General features: G+C 55.6%; 1 protein-coding gene across 2 annotated transcripts; it reads left to right on the top strand.

The window, feature by feature from the left end:
* The first annotated feature begins 7,311 nt into the window (after positions 1-7,311).
* TCEA2 (transcription elongation factor A2) lies at positions 7,312-23,123 on the top strand. Of its 2 annotated transcripts, XM_026042154.1 has the most exons (10): positions 7,312-7,445; positions 9,626-9,688; positions 10,323-10,428; positions 11,928-12,015; positions 17,346-17,479; positions 18,618-18,674; positions 19,446-19,600; positions 19,953-20,099; positions 22,159-22,230; positions 22,814-23,123. In XM_026042154.1, exons 1-10 carry the CDS (start codon positions 7,377-7,379, stop codon positions 22,820-22,822), a joined length of 900 nt encoding a protein of 299 aa, XP_025897939.1. In that variant the 5' UTR covers positions 7,312-7,376; the 3' UTR covers positions 22,823-23,123. The 2 variants fall into 2 exon arrangements, with proteins under 2 accessions (XP_025897939.1, XP_025897938.1); XM_026042153.1 differs by lacking the exon at positions 22,814-23,123 and having other exon boundaries at positions 22,159-22,653.
* The last annotated feature ends 1,861 nt before the right edge of the window (positions 23,124-24,984 follow it).

Consider the following 24,984-nt stretch of genomic DNA (forward strand, 5'->3'; position numbering starts at 1 on the left):
TCCTTTCCTTCTTCCTTTTTTCTTTTTTTCTCTTTTCCGTGCAAGCCCCTTTCTGGCCGCCCGAAGGCTCCGCGGAGCCGAGATGGGGAAGGGTTGGGATTCGCCTGCCCAGCGGCCGCGCTGCAACAGGGCAGGGATGYTCGGGGCAGGGGGGACATTTATTTTCCTTGTGATTTATTTTGTGCGTGTCTTGGCCAGCCTGGAGTCGGAAGCAGCCCTGGGATGAGGGCCCAGGGGATCCCTCTGCCTCGGGCAATTTTCTGCTGGAATCTTTGGGGAGGAAAGGGGGAAGAAGCTGCTCCTTTCCTAAAGCCACTCCCATGAAATGAATCGTGCTTCCCAACTTCCAGCCCAGGGGCTCCCCAGGGATCATGGGGACAGCGGCAGCACCACTGCAACTGCAGGGCTGTGCCAGGCGCTGCCCTTGCAGCAGCCACGAGCGAGTGCCCTGGCCCTGCTGTACTGGGTCGCTGCTCTGGACCCGGGTCCAGACGGGTGACAAGGACCCGACGAGACGGTGCCGAGGTCCTGCCGAACACCCCAGTCCTGCTGCTTGCACCAGCTTGTGAGCACGGAGAGGAGCTCGGCCGCTGCTCCCCGAGGCTGCCGCTGCCACCGCGTCTGTCCCTGTCCCCAAGCCCCGGCTGAAACCTGAGCCGAGGGCGCGGGGTTGTGCAAGCGCCGGCCCGCGCTGGGCTCCCGCGCCCGGCTCCGCGTGTCTGGAAGTGATTTGAAAGCACCGGGCTGCAGTTAACCCCGAACAAAACAAAGGCCTTAGGAAAATAAGAAAAAATAACATACACACACACACACACACACACACACATATATACATATATATATATAAACCCTTGTTTCACTTCAGTTGCTAGCCAGGATCGATGGAGTGTTTAGACTAGTTTCCCTTCACCTTCCTGGAGGGAAGGGAATATTTTGCAGTGCAGGGGAAACACAGCAGGGTTTGGGGTGTCTCCACGTTTCCCTGTGGAGCCGGAGYCCTGGCTGCTCCCTCCTCTCTGGAGGATTTTGCTCCAGGTGCTGGGAGCAGCGAGGCGGGTGCCGGGGAGCTGCCGAGCCCAAACCCTGGGATTAGGGAATGCGCTCGGAGCCATGGATCCCGGTGGCTCCTTGGGATGTCCCTGGTGCATCCGCACCCGCCGCTGCCTCCTGGCATCGGTGCTCYGGGTGCATGGGGCTGATGGTGACACACGGGCCTGGGAAAGTGTGAGGAGGAGGAGGAGCAGGTGAAGAAGGCCAAGGCCCCGCGACGCCTGGCCGGGCTGCAGCAACACGTTGACGCTCCAGACCCATTCCCAGTGCCCCTGGCACCGGGAAAGAAACTAAAATAACCGCCCAGATGGCTCTGCGCGGCCGCCGGCCCCGCGGCGCTCCGGGAGGAAGCGCCGGCTATTCCTGGGCAGTGATAAGATCGCGGCGCGCGCCGGCGGGGTGACCTCTCCCAGCGCCCTCCCGGCGTCGCCGCGGCCCCGGCCCCGCTGTCGGCGGCGGGTGGGGAGGGGAATGTCTTCCTTCTTTTCTCCTTTTTTTCCTTTTTCCCCCAGTTTTGGGGCTGGCAGCTCCAGCACCTCCCCAGCAGAGGCTGCCGGCGGGTCCCRCTCCGGTCCTGCTCCGGTCTCTGCTCCAAACACAAAGGGAATCTTCCTTCCCCGCCCCSATCCCGGCATCGCCTCCTGCTTCTCATTAGCCCCAAGTCGCCCCATCCTGCTCGGCTGCTGGGTTCCCCAGAGGAGCAGGGGGGCCCGGTGAGCGGAGACCCCCCCGATGTGTCCCTGTGTCCCACTGCGCATGATGCTGCACAAGCAGCCCCGAGGGACGCCCAGCTGGATGTCCCCCCTTCCCAAATCTGTGGCAGGTGGATGCTGCCTATGGCAGAGCACCCGGGGAATGCAGCCCATCCTGGGGGCCCGGGCACCGTCTCCTCGCTGCCCGGGGTCTCTCTGTGGAGCGTCGGTACCATCAGCGTTCGAGTTCCTGGACAGTGACCGGGAACGTGGCACTTCCCAGTGCACCTGCCCGGACACCCGATGGGCGCTGAGCGACGATCCCCATGAACTGCAGGGGACACCCCRGCCTGGGTGCTCCTCTGTGCCCGGGGCCACTCGGCTCCGTTGAGTGCAGTCTTGAAAACCAGGCGCGTGGGTGAGGACGCAGAGACCGCCCAGGGAAGCCCCCAGCCCGGACCCGCTTTTCCTCCCCAAGCCGGGGTGCGTGTGGGGGAACGATGGCCACGGTCCCCTCCCGAGGAGGAGCAGTGAGAACCGGGCTCGTCCCGGCACGGGGCTCTTTGCTCATTCAATTTTTCCTTATTTYCAGGTAAATCGACCAGCTAAACCCACAGAGGGTACGGTGGGAAAAGGCGCTGGGATGCAGGAGCCTTCAGGAGTTGCCTTCCCTGCTTTTCTGAGTCCTTGGCGACAGACCAAAAATGGGAGGTTCTGTGCAGCCATCCCGTCCTGCTGTTGCTGCCGATGGGATGGCAAGATCGTGGCCCGGATCGAGCCGACCTCCCTCTCCCGCTCTCCTGCCTGGGATGACTCAAAGCAGCCACGTTCTGTCCAGGCTCATCCCTCCGGAGCATCCTCCTGTGCGCGCAGTGCGGAGCAGCTCCAGGGCCCATTCCCCACACCCGGAGCATCGTCCCGTGTTTGCAGCGGATCCCAGATCCGCTCCGGGCTGGGTGCGGGCGCCGTTGGGCCCCCGGCACCGGGCGCGCTCCGGGCTGAGCCGCTTCCCGAGCAGCCGGCGGCGGCGCTCGCTTCATCCTCCCTTCTCCCAGCGAGAGCTCGCGCTTTTGGGGAGGAAAGTCTTACGCTTGCAGCAGGCATTTCAAGCCTCCCATAAACACATTTTTGGGTCAGCATTAATGAATTACCTCAACGCGGAGCAGCGGGTGCCAAATACGTGGCCGCGGAGCGCGGCAGAGCCGCCGCGAGGCAGCCCTGGCTGCCGTTSAGCGGCTCCCGCCGGCGCGGCGCGTTTTCCTCGCGGAGGAGCGCAGGGCGGCCGCGCCGGGACACATCTGGGAAGGGTTTGCTGCTTGACGAGCTCTAGCTCCCCAGCAAAGGGAGGGTGTCGCGGGGCGATCCACAGCCCCCGCTCCTGGAAGGGAGGAATAGCGGGAAAGGGGCGAGATGCTGCAGCCAAGGGACGTGGTGCGCGTGGCACAATGGCACGGGGGGAGCTGCGCCCGCTGCCACTGCACACGCTGCCCAGAAAGTCAGGATGCTTTAAAGCTYGGTGGAGGTTAAGGCCTTTTTCCTTTGCTTTTCCATTCTGGAGCATCCTGTGCTACAGGCAGGGAAAAACGGCAGCGGGGATGGCTGCAAAACCATGAGGGAGGAGGAGGAGGGTGCGAGTGCCGAGGCTGAAGGCGGCGGCGGCTCCCTGGGCACCGCTCGGCTGCGGGAAGGGCTCTGGGAGAGGCTCCCGCGGTGCCAGGTGCCGGCTCTGAGCGCCAGCCCCGCTCCGGGCAGCGCCGCCCGTGGGTTCGGAGCGCACCGGATCGTGCCACGCGCCCGCAGCACCGCTCCGCTCTTATCTGATGGAGCCTCGGGGCTGCCAAAGGCTGCTGCTATCAGCGCGGGACACATGTGCTGCTGGCAGRGCCTCGGGGACACAATAACACAAACAGCTTCCATTGTCGGGCCAACAATGCTGGGAGACGGGGCCGAGGAGCCGCGGAAAAYGGGCTGAGGAGCTGCGGAGAAGGCACGCGGGGCGGCGCGGGGTGCTCTCCCGCGTGGCTGTGCCCAGGTGTGCGGGGACAAGGACGCTGCAAGGTCCCTGTCCCATGGCACAYGCGGCTCCGTGTCCTTGTGCAGCTTCCCGTCCATCCAGAGGGTTCACAGGGCGGTTGTGGAATCGTCCGTGCTCCCTGCGTGGGGAAGAGGAAGGAGCGCGCGGATGTGGCCGTCCCGTGTCCCTGTCACCACCGTGCACCCTGGGGATGTTCAGGGCAAAATTGGGGTTAACAGGGGGCCAAGGCCAGCGGGGACCTTGGACCCTTTTCCAGGAGCGCTCCCGGTCCCCAAGCACCGGCATCACCCCATCCCATCCCCAAACCGTCCTCGGGAAGCACCGCGGGAGGCCGGGGCCTTATCGGAGCCATCGGGCCCGTCCCTGGCGTTCCCAGCGGGAACAATGATGTCCGGCRGGCGCCCGTGGCTGGGGAGGCAGGAAGCACCAGGCAGCCGGAGAGTCTGCCCTGCCCGGCCGTCCCCCTGCGTTCCAAGGGACAATGTGGCCGATCCCAGGGGATCCTTGGAACGGATCCCGCCGCGCGCTCGGGTCGGGAGAAGCCCCCCTCGCGCRCGGCCGCGCGCGAGGGGGGCTTCTCCCGGCCCGAGCGCACGCGGAGGGCGGTTGCGGCGCTTCCCTCGGGAGATTCCAGCGGGAGGCCGGGCATTTCTGGGAATTGTGCCGGGCGGGAAAGGGGGGTATTGTTTGAGGCGCGCGGGTGAGCTCAGGGCTCGCACTGTGGGCTCCGCGCTGYTCCGGGGGGGCTGTCCCTGTGTCCCAGCGGTCCCCAACCCCTTCCCACAGCCCCCAATGTAATCTGGCGCTTGGATAGAGCGGCTGTTCCCGGCRGGATGCGCAGGGGGCTCCGAGGAAGGCGCTGGGTCCTTCCCAGAGCCCGGGACGGCGGTGGCATCGGAAACGCTCCCTGGGAAAGGGCCGGCTGGGAGCCCCGGAGCCCCGGCCTTCCCACAGCGGACTTATCAAGGCCCCGTTTCGGAGCGGCGCTTGGCGAGGGCCAAAAGGGAAGCGGCGGCGCGGGGGGCCGCGCGGGGTCAAGGACRCCGGGCGTGGGCTCGCGGACACAAATAGCCAAACGAAGGGCTCGCACTTCCTAGGACTGATGGAAGGGAATAAAAAGAGGCCGGGAGAGCAGGGGGAGGCGGCGCCGCGCGCGCTCGCACGCACGGGCCCGGCCGCGGCGCCGCACGCTGTGGGTGTCGCGCTCGCTGTGGTCTCTCCCCTCCATGGTTATTTGGAACAGCAGGAAGTGAAATTAAAGTCATGTAATGTGAGGGATGTGGGGAACATCCAAAATGTCTCGTCAGGGCAGCAAAGCTGCAGGTCCAAGCTCGACCCGGGCGCCGGTGATGAGCAGCATCCAGGGGAGACGGTTGCTCCTCTTTTCCACGTCCCCATTCGCAGGAGGCTTCGGCTTCTCCTCGGCTGCTGCCGAATCCTGCGGTCCCTCCACGTGCAGGACTTGCCCCCTACACAGCAGTGCCGCTCTGGGAAGCTGCAGGACGCGGSGGTTTGGGTCCCTCCTCTGTTATCCTCAGCTGTGCCCAGGCATCGCAGGGAAACCATGGCTGCCTTGGTGCCTAAGGGGAAAAAGGAGGAGAAATCGGGATGTTCTGCAAGACAGAAACACAAGGAGGGTTTGGGCCAAGCTCTCCAGGTTCCTTAAGTTTCTGGATGGTGGATGTTGGCCCCTGGGGTCCCAGGTCCCCTATTCCAAGGGGATATCGGGCACTTGCAGCAAGGATGGAGACAAGGAGGAGCCTTCCTGCCTTTGCTCCGGGGCTGGTGCCGAGAGGCTCAGGTCTGTAGGGCTGGTTCTCCCGGCTCTCTCCCAAACACGGGCTGCTCAGGAAKGGGGGACGGATGCACCGTCCGGAGCGACCTTGGGGCTGGGAATGGTTTGGCCAGTGCTGCTGGGGGGGTTCACAGTGCCAGGGGAGAACCAGGGTGCCCAACAGCCCCCACTGCGACACGGCCCATCGTTTGGCATGGGAATGGGATCCCGTGGGAAAAGCCGCTGGCCCGCGGCAGATCCAGGGGGGATTTTGTGCTATTTGGCACTGAGCTCCYGCTGGCGCCGCCACCTCAGCCTGCTGGCGGGGCTGAGCCCCTGGCGACAGCCTCACCCTGCTCCGCTTTTAGCACATCCAAGTAGCTGCTGCGGCGAGAGGTAAAGGAGAGTTCACGGATCYGCTGACAGACGAGCCCAAGCGGGAATTTCTCTGGGAATTCCTGCAATGGCAGGTCGGCTCCCGCGGAGGTGGAGTTTCCTCTGCATCTGCCTCCACCCAGGCCYGGGCAGCGCTGGTGCCGGCGGCTCGCGACGCCGCTCGGCCGCCCGGCCAAGGTCAGCCGGGAGCCCGCGGCGCCCCTTATCCCTTGGGAAGATGCTCGGCCCGTGGGGGCGCCGCGCGGGGCAGTTTCCCTTCCCGCAGTGGGGGTGCAGGCTGCGGGGGGGTCTCGCGCGGCCGCTGCGGGTCCCGCTGTCCCGGCGCGCGGCGGCGCTCGGAGCCGGGAATGGCTGAGGTGATGGTGCTGTAACCGTGCGCTTGGGAACGCGATCCACGTTGGTGGCCGTGGTTGGGAAGCTGCAGCGGGTGTTTGCGGCTGCAGACGTGAGGCCGGGGCGGGAGGCTTCAGGCGGCTCCCGACACGGTGCCGGCGAGAGGCTCCGTGAGCGGCGCCTTCCCGGCTGCTCCGCACGGGATCCAAGCGYCTGCCTGGGATCCAGGGGGGCTCCTGGTGCTTGAGGAGGGCCCAACAACCACCTGGTCAGCGGGCAGGGCAGCAGCTTCGGGGACGGTGGCACGGTGGGACTGAGGCCGGTGACGAGCTGCAAACTGGCCYGACCCCAGCCCTGGCAGCCCCACGGGCACCGAGGAGCCCTTGCCGGGTTCCCTGTCCCGCTTTCCCGTTGCGGGCAGCCGGGCACACGGGAAGGGCAGGCGGCGGCACCGGGAGCGGCCCACCCGGTGCCTCCCGTGTCGCCGGGGCCCAAGGGCGGCAGGAGGGCGCCGGGCAGCGGGCGCTCGGCGGTGTACGAGTGCCACCTACAGGGTGGCCCCGCCGCCCGCCTCCGGCACCGGCCGCACCGGGCCTGCCTGCACGGCGGCCTCGCCGGGAGCCGCCGCCGCTTCGCTGGGCGCTTCCCGCTGCTCAGCCCCCGCTGCTTCCCCGCTCCCCGGCCCGGCTCGGCCCGGCTCGGCCCGGTTCGGCCCGGCCCGGCTGCTCGCGGACCCCTGGAGAGCGCGCGGAGCAAAATGGCGCCCGCCGCAGGGTAACGGCGCCGCTCCCGCCACGCCCAGCCGGACGGACTGCAGCCCCCACAATGCCCCGCGACGGGCCAGGGCGGCGCCGCGCGGGCTGCTGGGAGTTGTAGTCCCGCCGCGCGGCCGGACGCCGGGAAGAGGCGGGGCGGGCGCCCGGAGGACTACGAGTCCCGTCGTGCCGCGCGCGCCGCCCGGCCCGCCCGGACTGCGGTACCGGGGGCTGTGGGCACCGCGGAGCCGCTGCCGCCTATCGCACCCCCCGCCGTCGGCCGCTCCCCCCCCTCCCGCCCCGGCTCCCCGGGCGGCGCAACGGCCGCGGGGAGCGGAGCGATGGGCGGGGAGGACGAGATCGTGCGCATCGCCAAGCGGCTGGACAAGATGGTGGCCAAGAAGAGCGCGGTGAGTCCCGCGGGGCGCGGGCAGCGGCCGGGCCCGCTTCCGATGTGGGAGGGGTCCCTCCCCGCCTCGATCCCTTCCTGTTATGGGGGGGGGTCCTCTCGCCCAGCCYCCCCCAAACGGTCCCCGTTGTGATGAGACCCCTTCGCCATGGAGGATTCTCCCCCCTTTGGGATGGGGTCCTCTCCAGGCCCCCCCAAAGCTGCCCCTTTTGGTGGGTCCCCCCTTTTTGGGGTGGTCTCTCTACCAGCACCCCTCAATGCCCTCCCCCTTTGGGGTGGGGGTCCCCTCCTACAACCCCCCCTTTGGGCTGGGGGCTCCTTTCCCCGCACCCATCCCTGCTGTGATGTGAGGGGCCTCCCTCTTCCCAATATGTGAGGAGTTTCCCCCTTCCCAATTTCCGCGCTGTTGGGTGGCAAGGGGGGGTCCTCTCTGGTGCCCCCCCAGCTGCTCCTCAGGACAGGACCCCCCTTCTCCCCCATCTCCATGGGACCCCCCAGCTCAGCACCCCAACTCCCTACTGAGCCACTTCCCCTYCAGGGGAGACCCCCAAGGAGCCCTCGGGAGGGGGTCCTCGCGCCTCCCCCCGGCTCCATATCCTCAGGGAGCTCCCGTGTTTCCGTCCCGGTGCTCTCGGTGCTCACACAGTGATGCTCGTGCCCGCGCCGGAGCCGTGCAGGGGCAGCGGGTTCCCTGCTGCCAAACATCCCCTCCGCGCTCCCCTGCGGGACTGGGGCTTTGCCGAGCGGTTTGCATCGGGCYAGGCGTTCCTGCATGGAAACTGAGACCTGTTCTACGCCCTGCTGCTGTTATCCTCCCTGCTGCCCTCAGAAGGCCCCTTGTGTTGGCTGCAGAAAGCCCAGCTCGCTGTCCCACAGCCCTGCATCCAGGCCRAGCTGCAGCCTGGTCCCATTGCCAGCAGTTCTTACAATGCCCATGTTTCAATGGGAAAGGAGCAGATTTGCTGAATTTACTTCCAGGCTTCACAGCACAGGAGGGAGCTTCTTAAATGAGCTGTCTGGAATGCTCCTGTTGGCATTTGATGTGGCGCTGAACCATATAGGTGTGTTTATTTTATCAGCTAATCTGCAAACTCTTCCCGCAGGATGATATCCTGGAGCACCTGCTTGTTGCTCTAGCTTGAGCGGATCCCTGTTTATTGCCRTGGCCCCAGGTGGCTCCATTTCTCACTGTGGACACAGGAATCGGGCATTTTGTATGTTAAGATTTGTTGCTTATGTTTGGATTTGAGAGACATGATCTGTGACCACTGGGGAAGTGAAGGTGTGAAACTTGCCTGGATGGCAAGTCTCTCATTCCAGGTGCAGTAACGCATGGTTTGTGCTGGATTAAATCACTTGTGTGCGTAGAAACCTTCAGTTTGGCCCTGGCGTTCTTGCCCTCGGTCCTGCAGAGTGGCCCTGCAGCCGGATTGCTGCTCGTGAAGAGTTGGAGATGGCCCCTCCGCATGGGCATGGAGGGATGTGAGGGCAGGATCCCTCAGTGCCGGCCGCTCCGCATCCCTGCGCTTACCGAATCCGCAGGCCTGGCGCTGCAATGGCCCTGCAGTGGTTAGTATTTAGAAAGAGCTGCTAAATGTGAATGTTAGAAGACCTTGCTTGATAGAAGGAATTGGGAGGCAGCTGCAGGGTGAGCAGAGAGTGACCCGTTCCTGGCTGTGCCCAGGGTGCTGCCAAGAGCAGCCTCGGCTGGTGCTTCTGTCCCTGCCGCTCGGCTCTGAGGAGGTGCTGGATCTGGGCCCTTGGATGCACAGCTGGTGCCTGGAAACGTCGCTGGTTGTCGGCCTTGCTGCTGGTTTTGGTTCTCGTGCTGAGCAGCGTCAATGCTCAAGAGCAGTAGGCTGGAAACAGCTACTTGATGTTTTATAGCATGGAAAGTTGTAGAAAGATGCGTGTAGCTCTKGCGTTGTGCGGTGGTTCTGAGCGGTGGGTGAGTTATTGCGAAGCTCTTGTGCTAAAATGCCTTTTTATTTATTTATTTGGTGAACTACATCTTCAATCTGAGCCCCCAAACCCCTGAATCTGACAGTAGGATTGTTCCTGCAAGACAAGTGTTGTGCTGAGAGGGCGGTTGTGATTCCAGGTGTATCTTTCAGCTGTTGGGAACCGGACACACTCTGCATAGGGAGGCACTCTCACYGTTAGACTGTTTTTCCTCTGCAGGATGGTGCAATGGATTTACTGAAAGAGCTCAAAAGTATGCCCATGACTCTGGACTTGCTGCAGGTGAGTTGCACAGCTGGAAAACTCCACCGGGATGAACCAGAAAAGATGTTTAAATGAATTTAATGAGGTTCCCTTTGATTTCTTGCCTCACTCAAAGCATCAAATTGAACATTGCATCTAGAAAATAGTACCCAACTGTGGCTTTGGACTCACAGTTAGGTGGCTTTGGTGCCTCAATAGTTTAATGCACTCTTGATGAGGCAGGTGTGGGTAACTGCTCAAATCCTTTCATGGATTTCAGAAAGAGGGAAAAGCAGAATAAAGTGGCAAACATGAAGGGCCATCATGGGTGTGCTTGTTTAAGGCTTTGTGATGGTGATTTTTGGGATGCTCTCTATGGGGAGGTGTGAATAGAATAACAATTCAGAGACTAAGGTATTCATCCTGGATTTTTTCAAGCTAAGCTTTAAGTGTTTATAGATGGGTGGAAAAGGCATTTGAGGGTGAGCAGAGGCCAAACTCATGCATCAGTTTGAGTAAACCAAAGACTGTCACCTTGGTCTTGCAAAGCTGGGAGGAGATGATGGTTCTGTGGGGTCCTGGGTGCTCTACGTTTTGGTTGTTACTTTGGTTTTGACTTTGGTCAGTAACAAATATCTGCTCCTGAGTGATTCATTTGAACGTTCTCTTGCAGTCCACCCGCATTGGGATGTCAGTAAATGCACTGAGGAAGCAGAGCACAGATGAAGAGGTGATATCTCTTGCCAAATCACTCATCAAGTCTTGGAAAAAACTTCTGGGTAAGAAAATACAYATTTTTTTTCCTGTCAGCTTCAACTTACTAAGTAGCTGACTTCAGCTAGAGATTGGGGTTCACAATAAAATAAGAGAACTTATCTATTGATGTAGATGGAGCATTTTAGCTGGTCAGCTTTTCAGAATGCACCCTCTCTCATGTCTTAGCATGCATTCCTCTGGCTTTAGTTCCAGTTGTCGACCTTAAGCATAATTTTTCCTGGAAAGAGTATTGGAAGCTTCAGGACAGTTCTGAACATGTACCTGGTCATATTATTAGCAGTGTTAGCTGCAGAAACTGTAAACGGTGTCTGTGCTCTGAACACTCCATCACATTTTGGTGTACATTAAACCAGCATCCGCTGTCATCCAGGTGTAACAGCCTGGAAAGGGATATGATGGAGGCCTTCAAGGGATATGCTGGAATGTGTTTGGGGTATGGCCTTATTTTAACACCTTTGTAGGCAAATTCCCCCAGGCTTCTTCCTGCTGGGAAGGCTTTCATGGTGCTGGGCACTGATGAGCAGAAACTTGTAATTCCGCCTGAAGAATCTTCATGCTGATACAGCCCAAATGAACCAACCTCAAAACTACATGTAAAGTTTACAAATGTGGTCCCCAGTGGTTATATTTGTGTGGTTAAAAACGAAACAGAACCAAGAATTGTTGGCCCTGCTAATAGGGCAATGAGCCTGTGCCACTGAAATGAAATTCAGACTTGCCTTGTTTCTGTTTTTAAACTGATATCTCGTGTAGCTCTGTAAAGTGAAAGAATAAGAACAAATATGACACGGTGTTTGTTTCAAGTGAAGTGAGCGGCTAGCTCTAAACTGCGACTGAGAAGACCCTGCTTCTTAACAGACTAAATGAGTGTTGGAAGTGCTGCTTTCCTCTCCTGCCTTAGGTGGGCATTTCAACGCTGCACTGCTGCATATTGGCTAGGCTAGCGCAATTTACCCCTTGAGCTGATCTTTTTTACAGTAAAAATGAACCTTTTCTGCAGGGTTGTGCTACTGGCTTTCAGCAGCACTTGGGAAACGTGAGAAATGGGATTCCCCCAAGGGCCTGCCCTTACTGGCCCCTCGAGTGTCACGGGCGTGAAATACTGCTGGAAAAGTGGTGCTGTGGAGAACTTGATCTAACCTGTGCGCTGCAGCCAAAGGCCTCTCACAAATAAACCTTTGTGATGAGGCATGTCTTGTGAGGAAGCTCATCTCCCAGCGAGGAAGGGGGTTGCTCCCTTCCTAAAGGCCAGGTGAGGAAAACTTCCTCCAAATCCTTCCTACTTGGAGGCAAATGAAAGGTCTGGGGGTGTGGGAGGCCCCAAGACCACCTCTCTTCTCCTATATATATATTTTTTTTTTTCTAAGGATAACAGTTTGCCTTAGACCAACTCTGGTCGGTCTCTTGAAGACGCTTAATATATTCAGGGTTCTTGTGTAAATACCAATTCTGAAGTCTTGAGCATTCAAGTTTGCTTTTTCTTTTTGTTTTTTTAATCTAGATGCTTCTGAGGAGAAAAGTGAGGAGAAGAAGAAAAACCTGTCCTTGCCAACATCGTCCTCAAAGGAGACTAACTCAAGAGACCAAAGGTAATGCTCCCCTTTAGCCAAAGATGGTACTCGTACATAATTTAAGTTTTATTGTGGCATTTTGTGTTAATTTTTAATTTTAAGTGTGTGAGCCAGGAATTTGGCATGCTTAAATGTCTGGTCACATACACCAGGAGTCTAGACATCTTCAGTGACCATCTGTGTGGTATTCTTAATAAAGAAAAAGAGAACTGTAATGCAGAAATAAACATCTACAAAATACAGTGGCTTTAGTGATTTTTCTTTTTCTTTTTTTTTTCCTTTTTTTGTTGCCWTTGTTCACGTCTTATGACTTATTTGTTGTTTTTTTTCCATTCTCGGCTTTGTGTTATTTTTATTATTATTAATAAAACATTCCTCTGAGTGTTTTGTGTTGCATTTTTGTACTTTTTGCATAGTTCTAACTTTGAACTCCTTTAGAATGGAGATTATTTTTAGCCTTTGCAGGCRCAGATGATGGATGGCAGTGATCCTCATGCCTCCCTGTAGTAAACCTTCCTCTTTTTCTTGTCCTCTTGTCAGCAAGGACCGGTAGAAGTCCTCTTTTCACTCTGGACTGATGTCCACCCATCTGGCAGGTCCGCTGCATGCTTGTCCCTTGCCATGCCCTGAATGTTGCAGCCTGTTGCCGCTGTCTGCAGCTGCACTTGCTAAGCCATGGAGTGGAAGCAGCGTGATCCGAGGGGAGGGAGCAAAKGCAAGGTTCAACAGCCTTGTCCTAGACCCTTTCCAGAGGTGTTTTCAGCCTCAGATCCTCACACTGTCTGTATTTCATAGCTTTGATACTTTCTGAAATTTGCTGGAGGATTTAGATGATCAATGCYATATTCCCTCTGCTTTGAGGACTCTCTCTTAGACACCTTTCCTGTCACTCCACCCATTTTTGTGTTTGCTGGGGCCTGTCTCCAGGCTGGTCTTTTGGTGGGAGCCTTCTCACCCTGGGCCACTCTGCCGAGGGCACCCGAGGAGACAGGCTGCTTAATGCTGGGCTGGAGAACTTGGCTTTGTTACTTGCGTCTGTGGCTGGCTCACCTTGCATTGGAAAGGAAGACCACAATTCCAACTAACTGTTGCAGGGAATGTGTGGAGAAGGCCTCCCAGCCAGAAGCGTTCAGCTTTGTAGCAGTGTGGTGGCCTAGTTGTGTGCGGGGGTGACACAGTGACACTCTGGTGCAGGAGGGTCTTCTTGGAGTACGAGCMGGAGGCTGGAGTCTCCCAGGTATCCGGTCCCAACAACAGCCTAAAATGCGGACTGGTACCCGCTTCCTGAGGCTGTGAGCACGGGGAGGAGCTGCTGTAGGGCTGATAAGGGTAGCACTGAGCCAGTGGTGGGGTAAGAGCCTTGGTGCGTGTTTTCTGCGCACTGCTAGAGCGGAGGCATCTTCCCCTGCAGGGTGAGGGCAGAAACCTCAGTGGGAACATTTGTCTGCTCCTCCTGATGGGAAGAGAAGGTCCTTTTCTTCTAAAGCTTGACACGAAGCAGGAATTATTTTGCTTTGCACTTACGGGCTGCTCTCACCAGTAGTAAGTGCCTCTGAGTTCGTGCTGAGTTAACCTTAAAGCTATTTGTACCTCYGTGCCAATGATTCATGCATGGTTGTAAAGGAGGGCTAAGTTCTACAGATGTGTCTGGTGCTGCTCCAGCCAGGCAGCAGCTTTGCAGTTTGAGGAAGGGAGAAGCCTCTGCCTGAATCTTTGGAAGAAGGAGCGCAGGGAATGCCAAGCCTAGAGCAAAGGAAGTGTGGTGCACATCCCTGCGTACATTGGTGAGCAAAGCTAGCTAGGTTTGTTTGGACATCTGATTTAATGGCCAAGGCCTGTAGAAATTCAAAATTATTCAAAGTTAGCCCAACCTGCCCCACTCTGCCCTGCTTCAGTGTGCAATGGCCATGGGGTATGTGCAGTGGAGCCTTCTGGCTTGTGCTATGCCTTTGGATATGCTGCAGTTCCTGCTTTATTATGTGTTTTCTTTTCCCCTTGATGCCTTCTATATGTATTCATCCTCCAGTATCTTCTAAACGACAGGATGTGCCCTTGGTTTTTTGGGACAGACAGGAGGAAGGGAGACAGAGGAGGAGCGAGCACCTCGTGTCAGGCTGTTGACCCGGGCTCTTCTTGCAGAGACAAGACTGCTCATTCTATAGTGGTGCAAAACAAGCTACTAATCTGCCTTGACACAAAAATAATTTATTAGCAGTAAAAAGTCTTTGGCCRGGCTCTCTAAAGCGCGGGCTGTGATGAAGGGAGGCTGATTCATTGCTCGGGGCCTGATGGCCGCTTCAGCTGAGGCTGCTCCCGAGGCCCAGAAGAGCTCGGTTTGTATCCACAGAGCCCAGCCTCTTAGTCTGAGAGCTTTTGGCTGGGRCTGCCTCTTCTGTCAGGGAGAAATGTTTGAGCAGCTCTTGGCCTGGATCTTGCCTTGGTTTTTGGAGCACAGATGCAGAAGGCCTCGCGTAGGGACTAGAGYGCTGACACTGCTGGACCTGAAGGCTTCTGGCCAGCGCGTGTGGAGCTGGCACCTGCAAAGCCGTGTTCTGTATTGCTGTAATCCTGAGCATATCCCGTCAGGCTGCAGCATTTTAGATCTGCCTTCTCATGGGCCGTGTCTAGTGTTTCTCTGGCAGCGTGAACTTTGTCTTTTCCAGCATCCTCTTAAGCCTTTCTTAGGGTTTTTTTTTTTTTGGATCTGAGGCCTGAATTCTGCTCTTCTGCCAGTTTCTCTTCCCTTGGCTGCTTCTCTACCACCGTTTTGCTCTAGCGTTGTTCTCTTTTTAACGTAGAAACTTCGGTTATCCGGATAGACTTTAAAGTTCCTTCTCTTAACAGGAACAGCATGAACCACAAGGATTTCCTGAAATAAGTCTTCTCAGTGTGTTTGAGGTCTGTTTTCCAACTAGTCTARTTGTAAACTTCTAAAGCCTAATAAATAACTAGCTATAGAGTCTGTGGAGTGGCCAAAACCTGTCGCATTTGATCAGGAGTGATCAGTGATGCCATCAGTGCCTGACAGGGCTCAAATGGAATTTGATTCCCTTTGCCCACTCCGCTCATCTTCCCTTGTGCTTTGACTCAGCGAGCCGCCGTCTTTCAGCATTTGGGGCTACCTTGGGCAATTGAGATTTCTAGAATAGACTCCAGGGACTTCTTTTTAGAAATAGGCCAGAAACAGCTTTCCTGTCCGGTGGAAATTTGAGATTTCAGAGCCTTTCCTGCCTTGTAGCTGGATGGAGCGTGGCACGACGGAGTGTTTTTAGTTATTTCAAAATGGCCATTGACTTAGTGCTGAGGACACTCAGGCAGGAGTCTTCTGCTCGCCAGACCTCTCCAAGCAGAAGTTCCTCAGTTTCCTTCAAGCTGCTTGAAGAAGCTTTTTGAGATCCCATGCATGTAGGTGAACATTTCTTTACTTATTACATAATAGAAATGGGAAAACTTACCTATTTATTTATTGGTTGATTGATATTTTTCCCCTCTGCTTCCAGGATATAAACATCCAAGTATCTAAGTCAATTGCGCTCATGGCTAGAACCTTCTTGAAAATCRAATATTACCAAAGTATTTTTATTTCTTATTTTATTCTGATCAGAGAGAAGCCCAGTCAGCTCACAGGATAATTTCCCATGCGTCTATTTCAACTGAGCAAAAAAAAATCATCTTCCAGCTCTGGTTCGACCCGAGTTGTGCTGGGTGTCATTGCCAGATCAATCTGAAATTGTGGGTGACTTGGTGGCATTTGGAACTATGGAAGTCCTGTAGCACTAACTTTGAGCTGACAGGAGCCAAGTGTCCCCGGATCGGTCCCTGAAATTGTCTGGCTCCGTTCCTACAGCAGCAGCTTCCCTTGGATTCCGGCACTGCTCCTGGTAGGATCACTAATCCGTTCCAGGACAGTGCAGTGATAGTTCCTGTTCTTGAGAGTTGTATTTCCGAGGAGAAGTTGGCAGTYGCATCCCAGCCTGACGGGGATTGTCCAACCACTTGGGTCTTCAAGGAGACATTTCCACTGCGGCAGGGGTTACGTRTCGTGGGTTTCCCCATTTCTTCCTTCTTGTCTGTTCCTGCATTAATGTTACCCAGACGCTGCCAAGAAATGCTGTGCGTTTTATGGCCCGAACACCAAAGGCAGAGCAACCTCTGCTGAAAAGTTTGCTATTTTGCTGCTTAGATTTAAGAGCTCTATAAAATCATCTGGGAATCATAATAGGCCTTTTTATTATTGCTATTTTTGCGGRTGTTTTTTGTGAGGCTAACTGACTCTCCGTGCAGATGCTGGGCTTTATGGGCAGGATGTCTGCATGCTGTAGGTGCCCCCCGAGCAGCCCTGGCATGCAGGGCTGCAAGCAGAACCCGGGCAGTGCTTCCTTGTGCTAATTGGGCTGCAATTAGGTGCCTTAGGCCTCAGGCTGGTTCCCCTCCAGCAAACGACCTGCCTGAGGCACAGTCACAACAGGCAGATGTTGGTGCTCCCTTGCAGTGCCCACAATTGCTTGCAGGTGGAAAATGAAACTCTTTTTTTCTTTTTTCTTTTTTCTTTTTTTTTTTTTTGCAAGTGAAGGGCTGTTTATTTGTGTTCTGTCAGCCTGGCACCTGGGTGAAGCGCATGTGCCCATGCAGGGATGCTCTTCTGCAAGAGGAGGAATCAAAACGCTTGTCCAGAGCCACAGGGAAAATCAAAGGCCCTCTGATGTGTTTTTTGAAAATACCAGAGCTGAAGGAGCCGTTTCCTTTCTACATCCTAGCATAGAAGCTGCAGGGCTGGATCTTAGCGGGGATTTTTCTGTTTCGCTGTTCTCTTCTGCTCTGACATCTTAGATGTGAATTGAGGAGCAGCTCAGCACCCACTGAGATTACCCTTAGTGCTGCCTTCTGCTCCCTTGCTTCTGAGAGCAGTTACGGAGAATATTTGTTGTATTTTGGGAAGCAGGAGGGACAGGACGGGCTGTGTGGCTGCGATAACAGACCCAGCGAGTGCTGGTGCTCACAGAAGTCCTGAGCTTGTGTGACTGACAGTGTCCAGCAGCTTCATGGTGTTTTCAGTTGATATCTAGTGGTCTGGCATGGATATCAGTGATATCAGTGGTCGTGACGTGGGTACTGGGTCTGCCTAATGGGTTAAAGCATCAGAGTCCGTGGAGGAGCCTGTGTCGGGGTTGTGATGGTGGCTGCTGTATCGCACMGTGTGCTGGTTTGGGGCATGTGTCTTTGCACCGTTTCCTCTGACTGGTTTCATATTATAATTAACAGAGTGCTTGGCCGTGTGCCTGCTGGTCCCTTCAGTGCTCTCGGTGACCCGAACTGCGGCATTCTGACAGGTGAAGTTTCTCTTTTAGCTCCAACAAAAGGCAGGAGCCTCCGAAGACTCCGACCACCCCCAAAATCACCAGCTTCCCTCCAGCGCCCGTCACCTGCGACGCGGTCCGCAACAAATGCAGAGAAATGCTGACCACCGCTCTGCAGGCCGATGGTAAGGCAGGGAGGGGACCCCGTGTTGTCCAATGTGCTCCGTAGCTCCTGGTGCCTCCTGGCAGCGGGATCTCCGCTCAGCAAAGTCCAGCCACTGGTCACCCCTGTGTTAGATTTGCTGCCACGGTGGCATTTCTGGACACTTGCATAGGATTTGGCATTGAGCKGGACCATGGCAGTGTGTCAGGCGATGGCATTAGGAATTGTGTGTGCAAGCAGGAGCGCTTGCAGCCGAGGAATCCCGGAATCCCAGATGGTTGAGGTTRGAAGGGAGCTCTAGAAATCATCCAGTCCAACCSCCTGCTCAGGCAGGGACACCCAGAGCATGTGGCACAGGGTGGCATCCAGGTGGGCTTGGGAGTTCTCCAGAGAATATAGATGGCACGTTCAGAAAGTCATCATTTCTATCTTTGCTGAATGTTTATGTCCACATTTCAAGCCTTACTGATGTATATGTGTACATATATGTTGCATTGCATACTTTGTGCAGCTCTTATCAAAACCCTTGCTCTGTGCAGCCTGAAAAATAGTTCCTTCACCTCTGGTGCTGCATTTAGCTCCGCTCTGCTCTACCTTCCCCTGCTTTATGGTATGGGTTGACATAACCAGTGTCCAAGCTCTTGCAGCTCCTGTGCTCTGTATGATGCTGTTTAATGGCAAGAAGGGGTCTGTAAAGGAAAGGTAAGGTGGGATGGAGCACAGAGCTGCGAAACGCAGGCTCGACTCCAGCACTGTGTATTTTCAGGCCCCATTAGTTGATCCAGTGGAGCTACTTCTCACTGACAGTGTGGCCACTGAGAATCAATTCCTGGCTCGATGTGCTTGACCTCAACCATACCAGGGATACACTGGATTTTGGAAAGCTATGTGTGTTGTGGGGAAGGGGGAGCAGGTTCTTTTTACCTGTACCCCAGTGTAGCCCATCGAGCAGAGAGGCAGAGGGCATAAACTGTCTGGATTTGTCTATTTTTATCATTGGCCTTTTCCAAAGAGTCGAAGGGTGCCTAGACCAAAGGCCAGGATGCCAGCTGATGTCAGGAGCCCCTAAATCAGAATAACAAACTCTGTAGATTTGTATCATCTCAGAAATACAGTTGCCTGTTGGGAAGTGATTGACCCCCTGTTCTCTTGTCTTGCAGATGACTATGTTGCCATTGGTGCTGACTGCGAGCAYATAGCGGCCCAGATCGAAGAATATATCCTTGCTATATGGAGCTTTTCAAGGGCCTGCATGAGTGGAGCCCCCAGGCCAGGAAATTAATGGGGAAAAATGGGTCAATCTGCTTTCTTTGTGTGAATATTGCGGTGCGGCTCTGCTTGCCAGGGCTCGGGGTTGGCTTCCAGCTCCGCTTGGCTCGGTCCTGGATCACTAAGGAAACGTGAATGCGGTACTGGGAGCTCCGAGCCGAGCCCCTGCCGGGGTGATTGACACAGCCCTTTCCTTTCCGGCTGCACCACATGGATTTTCAGGCCTCAATTTCTCCCTCCTGCCAAAATCCTGCTTCCCGTTCCCAGCTCTGCTTCCAGGTACATGCAGCTTCCCTCTGCCACCTTCCTGAGGAGAGTTTGACGTGGGGCAAAAGCGATGGGGAGGATGGAGCAGAGGGGATCAAGTTGCAGGTAGGTGTGAGATAAGCCAGGAGATTGCTTGATATGGGGCCGATGGGGAGGGAGATGCAGCTGGATGCTGTTAGCAGAGCGTTTTGTGGCTGCCTTGCTGCGTAACTGAAAGTAAAGGTTATTTCCAGCACAGGGAAAAGACCAGAAGAATTGATAGCCCCTGGACTCTGGGATTGCAGAAATCTGTTCTCAAATCCGGTGTTACCCTCCCAGAGCAGGCACTGTCTTGGGACGGCAGCACCCTGTTGTATGCCCTGGCAGCAGTGACAATTCCTGCTGCACCTGAATGGTGTGGAAAGTGCTTGGAGTTCTCCGGGTTGGTTGCACGCTCCTTGACTGCCACGCACGCATATACCAGGACATCAAGAACACCGACATGAAGTACAAAAACCGCGTGAGGAGCCGCATCTCGAACCTGAAGGACTCCAAAAACCCTGAGCTGAAAAAGAACGTGCTGTGCGGGGCCATTACCCCTGAGCAGATCGCAGTGATGACCTCGGAGGTGAGGAAGTCAGAGAGGGTCTGTCGCACACAGGGGCTGTGGCAGTGGGATTGGGTTGAAGTGGGGACTTGGTCTGCTGAGAGGGCTGCACGGCTCGGGGTGCAGCTGCTGCCAGAGTGCAYGGGGGAAGAGGTTAGCAGTGGGATTTGCACTGTGGAGGGGAGTCTTCTGGGACTTTAGATCATGAAAAAGCACTAGATATTAGGCAATAACCAGAAACAAAAGGCTTCTCCCTTTATTACCYATCCCTTAAGCCATCCTGCCCTGTTGCTTCTTTCCCCTGCAGTGGGTGTGGTGGTAAAACTGTGGACAGATGTGATTTTATTGCTTTTTTTTTTTTTTTTTTTGAAAGGAAATGGCCAGTAACGAGCTGAAAGAAATCAGGAAAGCCATGACGAAAGAAGCAATCCGGGAGCATCAGATGGCCAAGACGGGAGGGACGCAGACCGACCTCTTCACCTGTGGGAAATGCAAGAAGAAGAACTGCACCTACACCCAGGTTGGTCTTCTGGCTCCTACAGCCCCCACAGCACTGACCCAAGCACAGGACATGATCTCCACTGGTCCTGAGCTCTGGTTACTCTGCGTCAGGTCCTGCAGCACAGGACAAATTTTGACAGTCATGTCACTTTTTGCACATTCAGGGCTTTTACAGCACGGTGCTGCTGATTTTGTGCCCATCTCTCCCTCGAAGCTTGCAGAAATTGTTCTGCCCATTTGTGCAAATGCTGATTTGCATCTCTAAAAGCAGGGTTTTTGCATCAGCAGCCAGCAAGGAAGCTGTCAGCAACTGATACATGAGCAGCTTGAGAGAGCTTTGCACTGGAAACAGGTGCTGGGAAGGCTTTAAAGAAGTGTGGAGATTTGGGAAAGAAAGGGGAGTGGGTAGTATAGAGAAGAGAGGCTGTCGGGACAAAGGCAGGCACGTCGGTGGTATTAAAAGTGCAAATTAAGGAGTGTAGATAGACTGCAGCTGGATAAATCCTCCCTATTTAAAATCAAGCAATACACACAGATGGAACATTATAGTAAAGGATAAATGAAGCCACAGAGCGAGCAGGAAGAGAGGACTTGTTCTCCTTGATGGGCAGCTGCTCCAAACCGCATGCTTTGCCAGGACTTTTTGGTTCCCTTGTCCACTGCAGCCGCCTGGAGATCAATGTGCCTTTGCTCTGAGTCAGATTTTCAGAAATATCCAGAATATCCAGAATAATCCAGGAACAAGCTGGGTTGCAATGTGCAAGCACAGATGTGACACTGCACAGATGTGCAGGCAGCTGACAGGGCTTTTCCTTGGGCTCAAGAGCAGTCCTGCATCCCAAGGGCTGGCTCTGCCYGTGTCCCTCCAGCTTGCCTGGAACTGGCCTGTACCTCAGCTGCATCAGCAGCATCTGGGGCYCTGGCCTCACTTAAAGTGCTCTGGAGCAGGTCAGGGCAGAATCTGCTAGATGTAAATAACAACAGCTTTTCTGTATTTTTATTATTTTGCAATGGAAAGATAATCACCAAATGTTGCCTGGTGACAGARAGGTTCTAAATTTCAAGTAGATGAACGGGTGTTTTTGAGCATTCAGAGCGAAGCACTGACATCGGGTGAGAATTACAGAATTTAGCTATGCAGCATGCTTGCAAAACATGCTTAATTTGCATCCTGCAAATACTGCGACTCTGCACATTGGGTAATTACAGAGATCACCATAATTACCCCTCAGCATAGTTCTGCTGGCTGATTTATGCAGGGAGTGCCCRTATTTTCAGTGTAAACCCGGTGCCTTGTAGAATTTAAATGCCACGAAAATCTGATTTTTAGCAAAGTATGTGTGTCTGGCAAGAGCTGCTCAGAGGCAGCAGTCACATCTGGGTTAAATATCAGAGCTCCTTAATGGCTCAAATACAAAACAGACTAGAAATGTGCAGAACCTGCTAAGTGTGTTCCTGGGAAGCTGGGACGCAGGTATGGAAAAGGGAACGGCTTGAGTGCTTTTTAACGTGTTGCACTTGGAACATGTGCTTGATGGGCTGCGAGTTTTGTGGCCGCAGCGCTGAGTGCAGCCAGTGCCTGGGAATGGTGTGGAGAGGGACCAGCTGTGTGGACGGGCACCTCCAGAGCTGCCCCCGAGAAAGGGACAGCAAAAGGGCCGAGGGAGGACATCTCTGCTGGCCTCCAGTCCCCAGCAGTGGCCTTTCATTGCTGGAAGGCTGAGTCTGTCCCCAGTGGTCCCTGATGCTGGCAGGCAGCTGTTGATAGCACTTAGCTAATACGTTGTTCATGCTTAAATGATCTAAACAAACATTTTCAATGGCATGCGAAGCCTGGCTTAGCTACAGGATTGGCAAGTCTCCTAGCACCTAAGTATATAGGTGCATATTTGTGTATAAAACAAAAATGTGGCTCATTTTACACGTAGGCTCCCTTTGCCTTTCCAGAGCTGGCTTCTCCATGGTCTGTGGCTGGGAGAGATGGCCAGCGGGGTTCCCTGGTGGCTGAAGGCACAGGGAGCTGCTGCTGCGTGGCCCTGCGTGCTGCTCGGCTCTCATCTCTCTTCTCTCCTTCACAGGTGCAGACCCGCAGCTCTGATGAGCCCATGACCACCTTCGTCGTGTGCAACGAGTGTGGGAATCGCTGGAAGGTAGCGCACCAAGGATATTACTGGCACTGAGGGGTGTTAGGGTGGCTGCACCCACGGTACTGCTGGCCTCAGAGGTGCTTGCCCAACACTGACATTGCTCTAGCGAGGGATCCCTCCTCCCAGCGCAGAGGCCAGAGCTCCTGGGTTCATCCTCTCTCTGCAGACCAGCTGGGGTCATGTCTCACATTCTCATCCCCCCCGCTGCAATCCCCTGTTCTGTCCTGAGCAGCTTCATGGTGCTTTTCATGCTCCCCGCGCCCCTCCAAGAGATGGTGGCGAGGACACTTAGGATTCTAAACCTGCTCCKTTATGCTCTGTGCAGAGAAGGTGGACGGGAGCAGAAGGCTCCCTACCCGCTCACRGTGAGCAGAAAGGGCAGCACTGCAAGGTGTCAGAGCTGAGGGGTGCAAAGGGGAGCTCTGTGCAGCTCCTGCAGCGGGACCGAGCTCTGCCAAAACCCCAGCCCTTGCCAGCCTGAGCAACCATCACCTGGATCCCCACCTTCCTGCAGGCAACCAGCGCACGCCCTGCACCTCCCCAGCTCCCCTTTTCTAATCGGGGTTTAACCTCCCTTCTCTTACAGTTCTGCTGAAATGTGCCATGGCCCACGAGCGGCAGCCAAACGCAGAGCAGAGCGCAGCCTCCATCCGCCAGCTCCCGCGGCTGTTGTGTTTTGTATCCCAAGTGAGTTTGCTTTGTGTCACGCACTGAGAGCAGCTGCAGGGAGCCCGGCCTCCCTGCTTGGGCCTAAGTGGAGAGCCACAGCAGTGGCTGGACAGTTTTAGCAGGAAAGCTCACTAAACACACGTAGTCGTTATTTTCTCATCTAAGCGAGTATGGTAACTTTTTCTTCCAAACTAATATTAAACATTTTTGTCAGTTTCTGACTTTTATTCCAACTGTGGGCGTGCAGCACTTGGCGTTTGCGGCACGCGAGAGCTGGACGACCAGTCTTTGCCTGGATGGAGGAGCACTGGGCAGTGCTTGGACTACCAGAAGGCATGAAGCTGCTCGTAAGTGTTCTCCCAGTCCACAAAGACTGGCTTTTAATCAGCTCATGAGCCACAAAGCACTGGGCCAAATCCAGGCCTGTTGGGGGCACACAGCTTTGGGGCCACAGACTGGATGATGCTCTCAAGCTCAGTTGGAGATCAGTAGTATTCATTGTCTTGGCACTGGTTTGGTCATTTGGGGCTGGGTTCCTCGTGTGTGACACACACCTGGTGATGTCACCTGCTGCAAAGAGGGCACTGAGGACACGTTATCCAGGATGTAACAGACTAGAAAGAGCACTAGGCACAGACCCGKTGAGGTGAGCACTTCCCAGGACTCCCTGCCTCCATGGAAGGAGCATCRTGGAGCTGAGGCTCCCTTGCTACCTTGTTGGGGACGAGGAAGGTCAGGGCTGGCCTGGGCTTTCACTGTTCCTGCTGGCCAGGTTTCTCATCTTGCCCAAGGCTGCTCCTGTGACCAGCTGCTCCTGATCCAAGGAACCTGGGAACAATCCCGATTTAGCCAGAAACCACCAATAATGAAGTAGGTGGAGGGAATTCACTGGCCATTGAGGGTGTTAAAAAGAGGGTCCCAGAGAGCTCCCAGTTTTTGTGTGCTCTGCTCCTGGCCTGGCTGCTGAAAGTGGGCTCATTTTTCTGGAGGGCCTAGCAGAAGGGCTAGGGGGAAAAGCTTGAAATGCCGAGAACGTCCCAGCAGTCCCAAGCTGGAGGAGACTGGGATTACAGAGGTCAGTAGGGGCTGTTAGAATTTAGCTCTGCAAATGGATGAGGTTTTGAAGTGAGCCTGGAGCTAACACCTGCAAAGGGAGAGATGAGGAAGAAGGGAGCTAGAAAYAGAGTGAGACTCCAGTGTGACCTTGGGTTCCTGCAGGATCAGATGGTTAGTGAGGGGGGAAGTGGAAGCCAGCAGAAAGCTCYTTCCTCAAGGCAGTTTCAATGTGATACTCTTAGTATCTCCCMTCGCTTCCCAGCTCTTACCTGGCTTTTCTGCATGGCCTTCAAGGGCCCCAGGGAGACTTCAGAGCTTGAGGCTGGGTCCGTCCTCTGCACGGCAGCATTTGCAGTTGCATCTTCTGGTGCATTGCTGCCTGCTCCAGAGTGAAAAACTGGTATTTCCACTGGCTTTGCAGCCTGCCAGGGAGCAGCCGKTCGCCAGGGCTCGGGAGGATTCGAGAGGAGGAAGCAGCCACATGAAAGGGAGGCCACAGGCGCTCCCAGCCCCGTGCCAGGCCTGGGAAGCTCCTTATGGATCCCAGCAGGATCCTTTCCGCAGGGCGGTGGCTTTAAAGGCTGCCCCCAGTGCTCCCAGGAAGGGGAGATCCAAGGATGCCAGGAGTGCGGGATTGGATTATTCCAGCAGCCTGCGGAGGGAGTAGCGTCCTCATGGTAACACATGGGAAAAGCTTGGGGTCTAACCCAAGTTGGCTGCCGTGAGCAGAAGCCAGTTAATTACCAAGTTATTTCCCTCCTCCTCATATTACTGTAAGGGGAGGTTGCACCGGAGTGCAGTCAGTTGGCAGTCTGGAATTCCATAGGGAGCAGAGATTCCAAACTGGACAAGCAGCTTCTCCAAGGCGAGGGAAGAGGCTCTGGCCTCRCGGTGCCGCGATTCCGCAGCCGTCAGTGGCCGTCACAGCCGCATCCCTCTTAAAACACAGGGAGCCGAGAGCCCTCGGCAGCGAAGCGGCTCCTTGGCTGCCTTGGTACCTGCTGAAACCCCGGAGAACGGCCCCGAGGAAAC

Source organism: Nothoprocta perdicaria, unplaced genomic scaffold (genome assembly GCF_003342845.1).
Source record: "Nothoprocta perdicaria isolate Ctin4 unplaced genomic scaffold, notPer1 scaffold_3, whole genome shotgun sequence".
NCBI lineage: Eukaryota > Metazoa > Chordata > Aves > Tinamiformes > Tinamidae > Nothoprocta > Nothoprocta perdicaria.